The sequence below is a fragment of the Podarcis bocagei genome (assembly GCF_964188305.1).
Source record: "Podarcis bocagei genome assembly, chromosome: W".
NCBI classification, from domain to species: domain Eukaryota; kingdom Metazoa; phylum Chordata; class Lepidosauria; order Squamata; family Lacertidae; genus Podarcis; species Podarcis bocagei.
In genome coordinates this window covers 61,923,676-61,937,886 of record NC_138131.1, presented here as the reverse complement: position 1 = coordinate 61,937,886, position 14,211 = coordinate 61,923,676, and the positions used below count along the sequence as shown (strand labels likewise).

The 14,211-nt window shown below is 43.6% G+C and overlaps 1 protein-coding gene across 6 annotated transcripts in view; it reads right to left on the bottom strand.

The window, feature by feature from the left end:
- LOC308578285 (receptor-type tyrosine-protein phosphatase epsilon-like) overlaps nucleotides 1-14,211 on the bottom strand; it is a 76,612-nt gene that overhangs the window by 20,272 nt on the left and 42,129 nt on the right. For 4 of the 6 annotated variants that reach the window (XM_081178548.1, XM_081178550.1, XM_081178551.1 and 1 more), the window contains 7 exons: nucleotides 13,128-13,204; nucleotides 12,962-12,998; nucleotides 10,547-10,644; nucleotides 8,596-8,715; nucleotides 7,772-7,935; nucleotides 3,579-3,714; nucleotides 1,506-1,655 (listed from right to left, as the gene is read on the bottom strand). In XM_081178548.1, coding sequence (XP_081034674.1) covers nucleotides 1,506-1,655; nucleotides 3,579-3,714; nucleotides 7,772-7,935; nucleotides 8,596-8,715; nucleotides 10,547-10,644; nucleotides 12,962-12,998; nucleotides 13,128-13,204 — 782 coding nt within the window. The remainder of the gene's footprint in view (nucleotides 1-1,505; nucleotides 1,656-3,578; nucleotides 3,715-7,771; nucleotides 7,936-8,595; nucleotides 8,716-10,546; nucleotides 10,645-12,961; nucleotides 12,999-13,127; nucleotides 13,205-14,211) is intronic. The other 2 variants (XM_081178549.1, XM_081178547.1) reach the window with 1 other exon arrangement.

The following is a 14,211-nucleotide window of genomic DNA, read 5'->3' as shown; positions in this document are numbered from 1 at the left end:
GGTGACCGTCGTCGACGAGAGCAGGGAGGAAGAACCGGAAGACTTCAGATGGAGGCCCGCCACGGGAAGCGGCCGATATCCGACGTTCGTCCCTTTGCAACAGCAGCCCCCAGCTCCAGCACCGGAAGGAGGGGAGGGGGGAATGGGGGGCTTCGAGGGGGGGATGGATGTCAGGGGTTTAGGAGCAGAGGCACGGGCAAGGGAGGAAACAGAGAGCGAAGGGGAGGAGGCAGAAGAAAAGATGAGTGATGACGACGACCCGAGATCTCCTAGTCTTTCCAGTGAATCAGAGGATTCACAGAAAGGAGCACCAGTGGCCAGGGCAAGGGGGGCACCCCAGGAAGATAGAGCCAGAAGGGACTCAGGGGGGAGCAGCTGGAAATCGGGACCTGCGTCACCGCCAGGAAGCAGGGAAGAGGAAGGGAGCCAGGGGGGAAGCGCTGGCAGCTCACCACAGGAGGGAGGGCATGAGTCAGGAGTGGCCACACCTCCATCGGGGAGCGAAGAAACGGTTAAGAGGAAGGTGGAAGGTTGGGCGCGCGCGCCAAGTTCAAATGCAGAGGAAGGCGGCGCAGTAAGCAGCCCCGAAAGGGAACCAGGTCCTAAAGCCCGGCGCAAGGAGGCAGGAGGGTCCGGGTCAGCGTCAGAAGAATCCCGGAAGGAGGAGGCCCCGGGGGGTAGAGGGACCCAGAGGAGGACAGTCAGGCGGAAAAGGTGGAGCAAGGCTAGGATATTAAGCTGGTGCTCACGGGGCGGAGACTCAGACGGAGCTTCGCCGATCTAGCTACTAGACGTAGAGTTTGCGCGCAGCAGCGTGAGAATGGAAACTGTAATTCAATAAAGACTTTTACTTAATGATCGCTGGCTAGCGTGATCCTCTGTGAGCTAGGATCTTCAAGCAGCTCTGACAGCTATGTAAGTTATCTTTTTAATATTGTACATTGCCCTGGGATCTATGGATAAAGCGTGGTATATTAAATTTAAGTAAAGTAAGTTAAAAAAATAAAGGTAGTATGTACATATTAAACAATAAGTATTACACACAGAATCATAGAATTGTAAAGTTGGAAGAGATCCTGTGGGTCATCTAGTCCAACCTCCTGCAATACAGGAAAGCTGAACATTGATGTTATACCGCAAATGTATGTATGAATGTAACATTAAAAAACTTCCAAAAGTAGAAGGGACAATTACTTTTGTTCATATTTGCAAATTCAGCAGATCTCAAAATGCAAAAGAATGGTTTGAGATACAGTTAAGTCGAGAAAGTATAACTGGTGTTAGCCTTAAAACTTTACTTCACTATATTCATAACTCCAGACATATTATATATGCTATGCATAATATGACTGTTATCACCAAATTCTAATTCAGGTGAAGTTTCTTTATCTAAAAAATACCCAACCCAATACTCTAAGATGATTAACCTTTTAAAAATCAGAGTAAGAAACTATTTCTTTTAAGTGTGAGCCTGAAATCTTTGTAAAATTTTATTTAATACTTACTTTAAACTCTTCTTCTAGCCCTAGTTTGACAAGATTTGGTGCTGCATTGTGCGATGGCTGCAGGTGCTTTTCTAAGGAGGACACATCTAGTTCTGTGTCACCATAGAGGTAGTATTCAAGTAAGGCTTGATAAATGAAGGAATACTGCATCTGTAAAGAACGTAAGCCATTTTATAAGCCAGGACACTTTAAATATTACTAATCGCATATAATATATGATATGAATAACCTCAAGCTATCTCATACACTTTTATACAGTAGTCAGAAATGTAACTGTTGCCTTTACGAGTGGTAGGTAAAAAACTTACACATACGTTATGATTGAATAAGCCAATAAAATACAGTTTACTGTAAAGGAACAAGTCTAGGCTTATCCCTCTCTCATCCACCGGAGCTTGGAAGGAGCTTGGAAGTTTTCACTTCCATTTTCAATTAACCCAAGCTCAGCATTACATCAAAATCCTAAAATGTGGCTAATATATGGTTTATTGAAACAATCCAGATTCAAAAACCAAGGCTTGGAGATTAATCACAGTTTGTTTGAATTTTGATTAATCATCCTAAGGCAGTTCAACAAAAGTTGAAGTGAAACCTACTATCCCCTTTTTCTGGCCACACAAAAGGCTAGAAAAAGCATGAGCTTGACCTAAGTTTATTCCCATAATGATAAAACGTATCTTATCCATATGTAATAATTCATCCTTATGGCATTTAGGAATTTTGGTGACAAACCACAAACGGTAAAGGAAAGGAAGAATCTTGGTTTCAGCTAGTGATTTGTCTGGAGAGGTAAAACAACATTAAACTACAGAGAAGCTTCATCCTTCAGAATAAATTAACAGCTCACACTCCATAAAAGCATTCTAGAATCACAAAGAGCCATTTAGAACACAAATAATGAATCACACCTTTAAAAAAAGAAAAGAAAACAGAGACTAAATATGGCGAAAAATAAGACCGTGCTAAGGTGCAAGAATTGAAGCTTTTCAGGGCAAGAGGATTAATACAGATGTTTTGTATCTCTGGAACTTAGAAAGTTCTCTTATACTATGTCAGACTAGCCCAGTATTGTTTACATCAGGGGTAGTCAACATGGTGCCGTCCAGATGTCCCTGAACTACAGTACCCATCAGCCTTAGCCAGCATGGCAAATGACCAGGGCTGCAGTCCCAACAACATCCGGAGGGCATTGGCTATCCCTGGTCTACACTAACTAGGAACACCCCACTACCCGTGTATCATAGAGGCCAGGGTGGTGAACCTCCTGCTGTGGGCTGAATTTAAGCCCACAAGGACGTTCCTCAAACCGTGCTCAACCTGCCTCCTACTCGATGTCAAACATGGTCAGGTGAGGGCAGGTAAATGCGTGGCTGCATGACTGACTGCCGCGTGGTGAACTCAGTCACGCAGCCTGTCCCTGCAGAAAGCAGGGCTGGAGTTACCGCCCAGCAGATGGGCTGCCTGATCAACTCTAATGGATTGGGCCATGCACTGAGCTCTTTGTGGGAAACTTCATTGTGCGGCTGATCCCTGGATGGCGGGTTGACCCCTGTGGATTGACTGAGTTCGCTGTGGAGAACTTCCACTATCTGCCTTAATTTCCACTATCCCTGGCCCCACAATTTGTTGCTCTAATTGGCTGCTGCTTTGGCACACTTTTTTAAAAAATAGGTCTTGTCTGCTTTGGAATAATGATGTCATTACATAGATGAACTAGATGCTGGTCTATGACCATAATAAAGATTTGGATTGGATTGGATGTCATCACATAGCCAACCATGATTAGCCAAGTGACAATGTCACTGAGGACAAGCAAAGCTGATTTAGTATTAAAGGAACAGCAGATCAAGACAGGAAAGAAGTACTTCTTTTTTGGTAAGGGAGCACAGGTGAATTCCCAGGGTGCAAACATTTTCCTGCTCCTACTCACAAGTGACAAAAGGTGTAATGTTTTTCATGGGTGAGGGCAGAAAATGTTGGCCAACACCTCCCTCCAATTGGCTGAGTCATTCTGTCATCTTTTAAGCTGAAAAGATTGATAAATTTGACATAAGGTGTATTTTATTTACTTACATCGGTCTGAACCATTTGTTGGCGTTGATTGCGGATTCTTGCCACAAACTCAAAAACGTCAACTTTTTGCTCGACATGCATCATGTCAATCATAGCATCGATTACTATGAATGTGCCTGTACGACCCACACCAGCACTTAAGAAGAAAGGAAACGCAACAGGAATTAGGAGGAAAATGATGAAACATATTGCAGTAACTTTTTTGGACTTGGCAATCCTTCTTCTGAAGTCTTACTCCCAATATTTCTGATTTTCTTTGTCTTCCTTACTTATATTGCAAGCACTATGACAGGTCAGAGCAGACTCTCTCCACTACGTTTAGTGGCAGTATCAACATCTCCTGCATTTAGTTTATTGTGAGACAGGACCCCCTATTTAGGCAATGCTTCCGTCTTAACAACACAGGAGTAGGGATCGCCAAGCAATCCCACCCTCCGTGTTTATGTAAAAAACATGTATGGGTCCTTTGCAAATATGGCTGCATGCTCAAAGGCTTTCTCGCAACCTGGAATAATAACAATAACAATAACAATAATTTATTATTTATACCCTGCCCATCTGGCTGGGCGGCTTCCAAAAAATATTAAAATACTGTAATACATCAAACATTAAAAGCTTCCCTAAACAAGGCTGCCTTCAGATGTCTTCTAAAAGTATGGTAGTTGTTGTTCTCTTTGACATCTGGTGGGAGGGTATTCCACAGGGAGGGTGCCACTACCGAGAAGGCCCTCTGCCTGGTTCCCTGTAACTTGGCTTCTCACAATGAGGGAACCGCCAGAAGGCCCTCAGTGGTGGACCTCAGTATCCGGGTAGAATGATGGGGGTGGAGACGCTCCTTCAGGTATACTGGGCCAAGGCCGTTTAGGGCTTTAAAGGTCAGCACCAACACTTTGAATTGTGCTCGGAAACGTACTGGGAATCCTGCCCAGTTGTGAGACAGTCTTTTTGCAAAGGTCCCAAGGCAACAGGGTTTCATTCTTTGTCCAGGGCTACTTCGCATTGACTCACAGCAAGAAGTCTGAATGAACATAAATAAATCTAAGTTGGGATAGAAACCCAAAGTAGCTCAGATTCAAGTAACCATTGGACCATACCCATAAGTAATATTGAATCTACTTCCTGCTGCTTATGGCCAAATTACATAATGTGGGGTTCACTGTGCCTTTAATTGCAAGTGTGCTGCGATCACACATATTGTAGTACAATTTACAGTGACAAAACGGCTGCGTAGGCAGGGGCTACTGAAACCTCCCTGCTGCTTTCTGCTCTTCCACGTAGAGCCATCCTTCAGCTGCTGTTCTTCTAGCAGCTGGACTCACTTCGGTATCTGTGTGGAAAATTATCCCATGGGATGGGCTAAGGAGGGGAAATCAGGAGGTAAGACAAGGGCTCCCTCCTCCACCCACTCTTTTCACTTTAAGACACACTTTGCACATCCTCAAGTTAACTACTTTAGGATCTTGAACTTGAGACTCACCTTTTATTTTTAACTAGCAACTATGCTGGCCTTATAAAGAGCTAAATACAGTCTTACCTAGGATCCCGAATGCCTTGCGAGTCGAATGTTTTGGCTTCCAAACGCTGCAAACCCGGAAGTGAGTGTTCCGGTTTGTGAACGGTCTTTGGAACCCGAACATCTGACGCGGCTTCCGATTGGCTGCAGGCACTTTCTGCAGCCAATCGGAAGCCGTGCCTTGGTTTCCAAACGTTTTGGAAGTCAAACGGACTTCCAGAACAATTCCGTTCGACTTCTGAGGTAACACTGTATACTGAATTGAATTCTAAAATACCATTTTGACACCAATATGAACATTAGATATAAAAATGTACAGTATTGATTTACTGTGAAATGCTAAAATACTGTCCTAGTGCAGTGTTTCCCAACCTTTTTTGGGCAAAGGCACACTTGTTTCATGAAAAAAATCTCGAGGCACACCACCATTAGAAAATGTTTAAAAAATTAACTCTGCGCCTATATTGACTATATATAAAGTAATTCTCTTTAATAGGAATCAAATAAACACAAAGAAAGTAAATCCTATGAGAAAATCCTATGAGAGAAGAGAGCAAATGTTATTAGAAGCTGGGGAAATATCCATGTAAACGTAACAGATTCAAATACTTAAAAGGAGGTGCTGAGCCCTTGACATATGCCTGTAAAAAGGTTGTTGTTGGCGTTGTTAATTGAATTAGTATTCAGCCTTTCAACCCAAACATCTCCAGGGCAGTAATGTAGCTGGCATGAGTCTGATTTAAATTGTGCTTATACTGTGAATCTAAATTCAATTTCATTTATAATGAATTGATTTATTATTTATTAAAGTATTTAGGCTGCCTTTCGGGATAAAGAAATACCCACAGAGTGGTTTGCAATGCAATGCATTGCAATAAATAAAATAAAATAAAATAAAATAAAATCTATTTAAAGCTCCACAAAGGTTATGTGGGACACTGTTCAAACTCTTTGTGATTAGGATTTCAATAATTTCCTGATAGTCCAGTTCTCTGTATTTCCCAGGTGATCCTTATTTCACCTGGCCTTGGCTTTCCTTGTGCTGACTATCCATTTTCTTTCATAGTATGGGAAGAGACTGTCCGCCCAAACAAGCCCAACTGCTGCCTGCTTTACAGAACCTCCTGGATGACTACGGATTTGTGTCACTGCCCATTTCCATGAAAGATTTATTCATGCATTTTGCACAATGCCACAATCCCACATGCAACTTTTAAAAAGGATAATAAAGGATGATCTGCATGACTGCCTTGGCAAGCGCAATACCTGCCAGGCTCAACGGCCGGTCTCGCGCTGCCGCTTCCCGCGCTCTCAAGGACCCGGGAGGAGGAAGGCGTGAAGGGAATCCCGAAGGCGCGAAAACATCGCGCATGCGCAGGCCTTCCGCCTGCGACAGCCCAGTAGGCCGGCCGAAGCGAGCGGCGATGGGATGTGGGAGCTCGCTCGCTCGCCGCCCCGCGTGTGCCTATGTGGGGCACGTTACAGCCCCGTGACGTCAGCGCCACGCAGGCAGCCAGGCAGGCAGACGGCGAGAGCCCCGCGCTGGGCGGCCTCTCCTCGCCGCCGCCGCCCCGCCTCTCGCCGCCCGACTCGCCCGCCTCCCTCCCACGGCACACCAGGCAACGTCTCGCGGCACACTAGTGTGCCGCTGAACACCGGTTGGGAAACACTGGCCTAGTGTTTAATAGCACAACCACTAGAGGGAGCATGGTTGCTTCTGATTAATGATAACTCAAATGATTTTCAGCCTTCCTTTCAGAGGAAAAGGGCCTGGCATCCTGTGCTAGGCATAAATGTTCCTCTGGTATCCTATTATTTTATTTCGGTTTGTTGTTCTTGTGATGTCATATTCCAGCTTTCTAAATCATAACTTATTTCCTTAGACCCTTTCCCATTTATTATATATACACACAAAAAAGTTTATCAGCGATACCACTTCTTCTAAGCATCCTGGTACAAGTTGTACAAAGAGCATTTTTATATTTTGATTGGGCGTTGATTACTTTCAAGTGTGTTTTAAGAATGCATGAATCACCCATGCTTCCTCCTCCATCAGACTCAAACTGCCTTCCCCTACCTCCTTCATGGTACTGGTAGCTACATAGACTGCTAAGAATACAACTACATTACTACAAAGAGCTTGTTCCTTTTCCTGTTCCATCGCTATCCTTTTTCACTTCTGTGCCATATCTAAGCTTGCGGCAGTGACTGTATTGTTTTCTTAACCTAGAAAACTGCTGGTACTTTATGAATATATTTATGCTGATAGTAAAGTTTTGAACGATGGGCTATTTTTAAAATTGTAAAAAAGATTCCTGAAGGGAGATTTGCACAAGCTTATCTTGGCATAAGTCACAACAAATGGTCCGTCTCTCAAAATGGAAAAGGGGACAAATTAATCCCTGCTGATGAATAACTAAGGAGAAACCTTTGCTTTTTTTTCACAGGTGATACAATACGGATAATAATCATCATCAAGAAGAAGCCAGTTTCCTGATACTAGTTCTGATGTTGGCTTGTTCTGCTTTTTCTCAGAGACCCTAGTAGGAAAAGCCCACATTAAGGAGACACTTGTTGCTTAAGCACGCAAAAATTGATTTTGCCCACTTCCTGTTAGGCCACCCCAAGGTAAGTTTTCATGGGTATGTGTGTGTACCTGCATATTTATACATACACATACCTGCAGTGAACCACAATTGGTCCAGCATGTGCAGGATTCAATGATTTTACTTTCTTTAGGAATTTGAGCATTCCAATAGGTGTGAAAGGCACTCCAAAATCAGGCCAGCTGGTGAAATGAAGCTGTGTCACAAGCCTGGGAGCTTTGCAGCCATCAGAAACCTGCTAGAGAGCCAGAAACAGAATATGAGTATGACCATTGATTTCTTTGGCTAAAATCAGCAAACAATCCAGTTAGTGTGACCGATCCCTCCCTCTTCAGACATCAGCAATAGCAGCCTAGACTAAGAATTAATTTAAAATGTTCAGTATATAAAGAGAATTACAGAGTCACTCAGCTGCCAGCAAAAAGCATAGAAACTGCAAGTCATAAGCATATTCCATGACCTTGCATGTTGTGCTCACTTAGAACTTAGTATTCATGCACCCACATTTCCCCTTCTTTCAGCAAGAGTTATTGTGGGGACACCTTAACCTGTAAGCACCCCTGGCCTGAGACTGGCAAGTGGATGGGGAACGATTTACCCCAATTGGAGCTAGAGACACTTCGCTCCCAAAAGAAGCTTCAGAGAACAGAGAGCTACTAGAGCCTTCGGTGTTTAATGGCAACATGAAAACAAAAACTACATGCAGAATGCCAAATGAAATCTCACTTCGGGCACAGTTTAATAAAATGTAAGTATTGAGTAGAGCTAAGTTTTCATCTGACAAAAACAGTTTTCACTCAACAAAAACAGACAATTCCAAGTACGTATTTTAGAGGTTAAAAATAGATCAGGAATGTTTTCCAGTTATGAGAAATATTAAATGGGGTCTATAACTTACTGACTGAATACAAAACTTCCGAATAGTATAATCCACAAGAACTATACAGTCCTCCACAGAAACTCGGATGTTTCCATAAGTCCAGCATCCCTGATCAGGCCAGTACTGGAAACACTTGTCCTGTGCAAATGTAAAGAACACACACAGTCACTTCAAGCTGCAATATATGCCCCTCAAATAACTGAGCTGTACTATAAAGCTGTACAATTATTTTGAGTCTATTTAAAGTATGCTTTTTAAAATTCTAAAACTGAAACTGACACCGCCTAACTATATTAATAGTGAGTTATGAAATATAATAGGACCAAAAATTCATTAAGGTATGACTTCACCCCCCTATGATTTCTAAAAGCCCGTTTCTCCAGGTTGCAGGATGCAATAATTTCAATCCAGAGCCATTTGTAGCCAATGGTTACATGACATTCTTTTAAAAATCTATACTGCATACAATGAGAGAATTGTTGAGAACTCTGTCAACATTTCTCTATGAATGCCAGGAGAGGTCATCCTTGAGCAATAAAAGTTGCATGCTTCTCAGTGACCGAGATATATTTATTTTGTTAGCATCTGTATTGGAATTGCCTTTAGATGTTTTTCTTAGGTCATCCTTGAGCAATAAAAGTTGCATGCTTCTCAGTGACCGAGATATATTTATTTTGTTAGCATCTGTATTGGAATTGCCTTTAGATGTTTTTCTTGTCTTACTGCTTGGGTTTGCCACCTTGGGCTCTTTGGGAGGAAGAGTGGGATATAAATTTAAAAATTATTACTATTATAATTTTCTGCTTTCCAAACACACCTTATTCACTTTTAATTAGCTACCTAAAAAGCACAACAGGAAATGAATATGCACACGAATACGCTCCAGCCATCATCTTCTACCCTGCTGCAGATGTGCTGGGAAATTTCATATTGTATTTTATGAAATCAGTTTTATTCTAGGAACTAGTAATTGGGCTGGAAGGTAAGCTGGAGCCTGAAAGTCCATCTAGCATTCCAGGAAAGATAACGAAATTTGGCAGTGGATTAGGGAAGAGAAAAATGCAGTCAAACAATTCTCAGCCATTCCTGCCCCCCACAACACATGGCTACTAGTCATAATAACTATGCTGTGCCCACAACACTGGAGGCAGTAATGTTTCTGAATACCAGTTGCTGGAAATTGCAGGAGGGAAGAGTGTTCTTGCGTTCAAGTCCTGCTTGAAGGTTTCCCACAGGCATCTGACTGGCCACTGTGGGAACAGGATGCTAGATGGGCCATTGGCCTGATCCAGCAGCCTCTTCTTGACTTCTTACACAAATTACTATCTTAAAAGACGTTTTCCTAACCCTATGCAAGTGTATATTCCCAGGTGGAAAATAGATGCAGAATAAATAATACATATTTTCCTACCAATGAAAACTATGTGCAGTGGACGCTCGGGTTGTGAATGTGATCTGTGCGGGATGCACGTTTGCAACCCGCAGTGACGCGTCTGCGCACGCGAGTTGCAATTCGGAGCTTCTGCGCATGCGCAAAGCGTGAATTAGCACTTCTGCACATGCGCGACCACTGAAACCCAGAAGTAACCCGTTTCAGTGCTTCTGGGTTTCGGCGGTCTGCAACCCGAAAAAACGCAACTTGAAGCGTCTGTAACCCGAGGTATGACTGTATCTCTAAAGGTAATTCACAACTGCCATAAACCAGGGCTAAAGCCCGAACATTCACATTTGACTGAAAACATGATTCAGAAATGACACACAGACACCATTAAGTTTCTCAGTTAGTCACCAATTATTTGCTCAGAAGTAAAGAAAGTTTAGTTAAGCCAGCATGCTGCAGCGATTGTGTCAGAAACCCCAGACTTATTAAAAAACTCGGAACAGGAAGTGGTAACATTAGTAACAGTCTTGTGAGTTATGGGAAAACTCCAAACAGTATGAGGGGAAATATTTTCAAAATGTGTCCTACCTCTTTTCTCTCTTTCACATTTGTTAACATGACAATAGTTGCAGACTTTTGTTCCCATATCATCCTCCAGAAATCATTTACAGTGTCTTGTTTAGGGCCTACACATACAACACAGCTATTTAATCAAAAACTATGATGACCACAAACAATACTACTGTACTGTTAAAAAGGAAAAGGGTAAAAATATTTATTTCCTTTATTTAAAAATATCTCATCGATAATAATGTTCAAAGCAGTTCACAAGATTTAAAACCAACCAAATAATTCCACAATAAATACTAAAGCAGTAGCAATGCTGCCCAGAAGCAAAATTGTCAAACAAAAGCCCAGGCAAATAAATCTGTCTTCATCTAGCACCTAAATAATGCTAGCATATGTGTCATGCATACAAATGTAGACAGGCTATCCAAAGAGGCAGCAAAGGTCCTGTCTAATCTCAGAAGATAGGGCACTCAGTGTAGGGCCTCCAAATATGATGTAATGGGTAACTTCATAGAGGACAAGGCTGCACTTTCATTAGATGGAAATGGTCTGATAACAAATCCATGTGCTTCCCATATTTACTGTATGTTTAAAGCGGAGCTATGCATCTTAATGCAGCTTATTAAAAAATAGCATTTCTCACAAAATAGAGATATTACATAAGAGGAATGATGTCATTGTGACCATGCTATCTTTCATTGTCCAAAATCTCCCTTTCATTTTGACTTGGGGTGCTTCTAGATGGCAACTTCTCACACAACTGGAGCACCAGCAGGAGATGGGCGGAGACGGGACAAGGCAGGGACTTTGTAGAAGATGTAATTCCTCATGTGGAAGGTTGGCAAAGTGGTGGTTAATTTCTCACTACTGTTGCCTGGCTGCTCACACCTTTTCCCGATGTGCTATATAGGGCTCAGCCTTGGGCCTGGCTGCCTGTTGATGTAATTTGGAGAAATGGATGAAATTGCACTAAGTGCTTAGTCCATGTCTTGAGCAGCCCATCCTTCAAGTCTGGGTTCTGAGTTCTGAGTTAGCATGCCAGCTGCAATGGATGGCATAGAAACAGTCCAAGGCTAAATGCCTGGAGCAGGGCTACTCACCTACCCTCCCTTTTCTCTAAGGAATGTGTGAACATGCAGAGTGGGGTATAAAGCCAAAGCTGTATTCAAAAAGCTCTTTAAAATCTGACTGCCTAAGCATAAGGGTAAATTCTGAAGAACACATTTGCTGAAATTGCTTTGTACATGCAGATGTTTAAAGCAAAACATTTAAAAAGAGAAATGGATGAAATACAGTGGTACCCCGCAAGACGAACGCCTCGCAAGACGGAAAACCCGCTAGACGAAAGGGTTTTCCGTTTTGGAGGCGCTTCGCAAAACGAATTTCCCTATGGGCTTGCTTCGCAAGACGAAAGCCCATAGGGAAATCTCCAGGGACCTCTTTTAAATGCTAGCGGTGGGGAGCAAAGCCTTCCCCCCCCTTCAGAAGAGGTCCAGGAAGGCTGGCGGGGGCCGAAAGGCTTTGCTCCCCAGCGCCAGCATTTTAAAAGCAGTCCGGGATAGCAGGGAAGCGCTTCCCGCTATCCCGGACGGCTTTTGAAGGCAGGAGAGGCATGCCGGCAAGTCTCCGCCAGCAGCGGCACCGCTGCCGCTGTTGGCGGAGCACTCCGCGAAGCCTGCGCGGGCTAATGTCAGCGCGCGCAGGCTTCGGCATGCGGGCAAGTCTCCGCCAGCAGCGGCAGCGGTGCCGCTGCCAGCGGAGCGCTCCGCAAAGCCTGCACGCGCTGACATTAGCGCGCGCAGGCTTCCGCCTGCGGGCAAGTCTCCGCCAGCAGCGGCAGCGGTGCCGCTGCTGGCGGAGCGCTCCGCAAAGCCTGCGCGCGCTAATGTCAGCGCGCGCAGGCTTCGGCATGCCGGCAGAGGTCCGCGAAGCCTTGGCCGGACAGCTTTTGAAGGCAGGCGGGGGGAGCAAAGACTTTCGCCCCCGCCAGCCTTCAGAAGAGGTCCAGGACCTCTTCTGAAGGCTTGCGGGGGGCAAAAGTCTTTGTCCCCCCTGCCTGCCTTCCCAGGGGCTTTTAAATCGCCCCGGACAGCGGAGAAGTCCTCCGCTGTCCCGGGGCGATTTTAAAATGCCGCCCGCCAGCATTTTAAGATCGCCCCGGACAGCGGAGAAGTCCTCCGCTGTCCCGGGGTTTTTTAAAATGCTGGGGGTGGGAAGAAAAGCCCTTGTCCCCCCCCCCCAGCCTTCAGAAGAGGTCCGGGGACAGACTGTCCCCGGACCTGGTCTGAAGTCGGTTTCCCTAGGAACGCATTAATTGATTTTCAATGCATTCCTATGGGAAACCGTGCATCGCAAGACGAAAAAACCGCAAGACGAAGAGAATTGCGGAACGAATTAATTTCGTCTTGCGAGGCACCACTGTAATGGAGATACCTTGAGCTGCTATAAATTTATTCTTTTCCTTGTAGCCCTGGAGGGGAAAAAATGTACACAGTTGTCTTTTAAACTTACGCTCTTACAATATGAATTTCAAAACTGTCAATGTGCTGCTTGCTTAACAAATTTAAAAAGTAATTTAAAAAGAAATCTATTCACTTACATCTATATATGAAGCATTGATGTAATCTGAACACTGAAGTCCACCTATTTGCGTTAAAACTACCCTGGAATGGTCGTCTGTAAAGAACAAACATACACAATTAGAAGCTCCTTTGGCAAATATAGATACAGTGCTGACAACCTTCTGAAACACATTGTTTTCTTCTCAGCAACAAAACAAACTCTAAAAACATTATTCTGCCTGATGAATACCTTAAGCCAATAGCGACACCATTTGATTTATTAAATTTGTATACCACCCTTCATCCGAGTATCCCAGGACAGTTCACAACACAAAAATGCAAAATGAGAATACATAATAAACACAAAACAAAACAAAAACCATTAATGAGACCATGAAACAAAATCAAATTTACTGATGAATTCTACTTCAGCAGTTTTACTCCGCGGTCCACTTTTAAAGTTCCTTTCTCAAAGAATATTAACATTAAGTTTTCATCTAAGACTAAAATACCATCTCACTGTTTCGGAATGCAGCCATTTCTATTGTCAAATATTTGTCCATTTATAATTTTCATGTAGAGACTGACCTGTTTGTCTTACGCAGACAGAAGAAGGGCAGGTTAGAAGTGATACTTGTCCGGGATCAGCATATGAACAGCCTTAATATGGCTGATGCTATTACTGTTGCCTCCAGCAGCAACCAGCTAAAACCATGCCAATGTATCATCAGTGATGTACAGCCATCCTAAACAATTATATTTCTCTCTCACAGGCCTGGGGTGACAGGCCTTCCCTTGTTTACATTCAGCCCCTCGTGTAAAAAGGTGACCCAGCCTAACGGAGAGACAGAAGCCCTGGGACAGGGCACTGCTACAAACCCTGATACCAGCTCTGTCCCCAAATGCACTCAGGCAAAACTGTTACAGGACCTAATGGCATCAGATAAACACCAACAGGAACTCATTCATTCATGTGCAGTCACCCTATTCTCTTGACTGTAATTTATTTTAAATTGATTTTAATATTGTACTTTTAAATTGCTGCAGGTCATCTGAGGCCTTATGATGAAGGGCAAGAAAGAAATCAAAGCAACGATTGTCATCCTGGTATCACCTACCAAC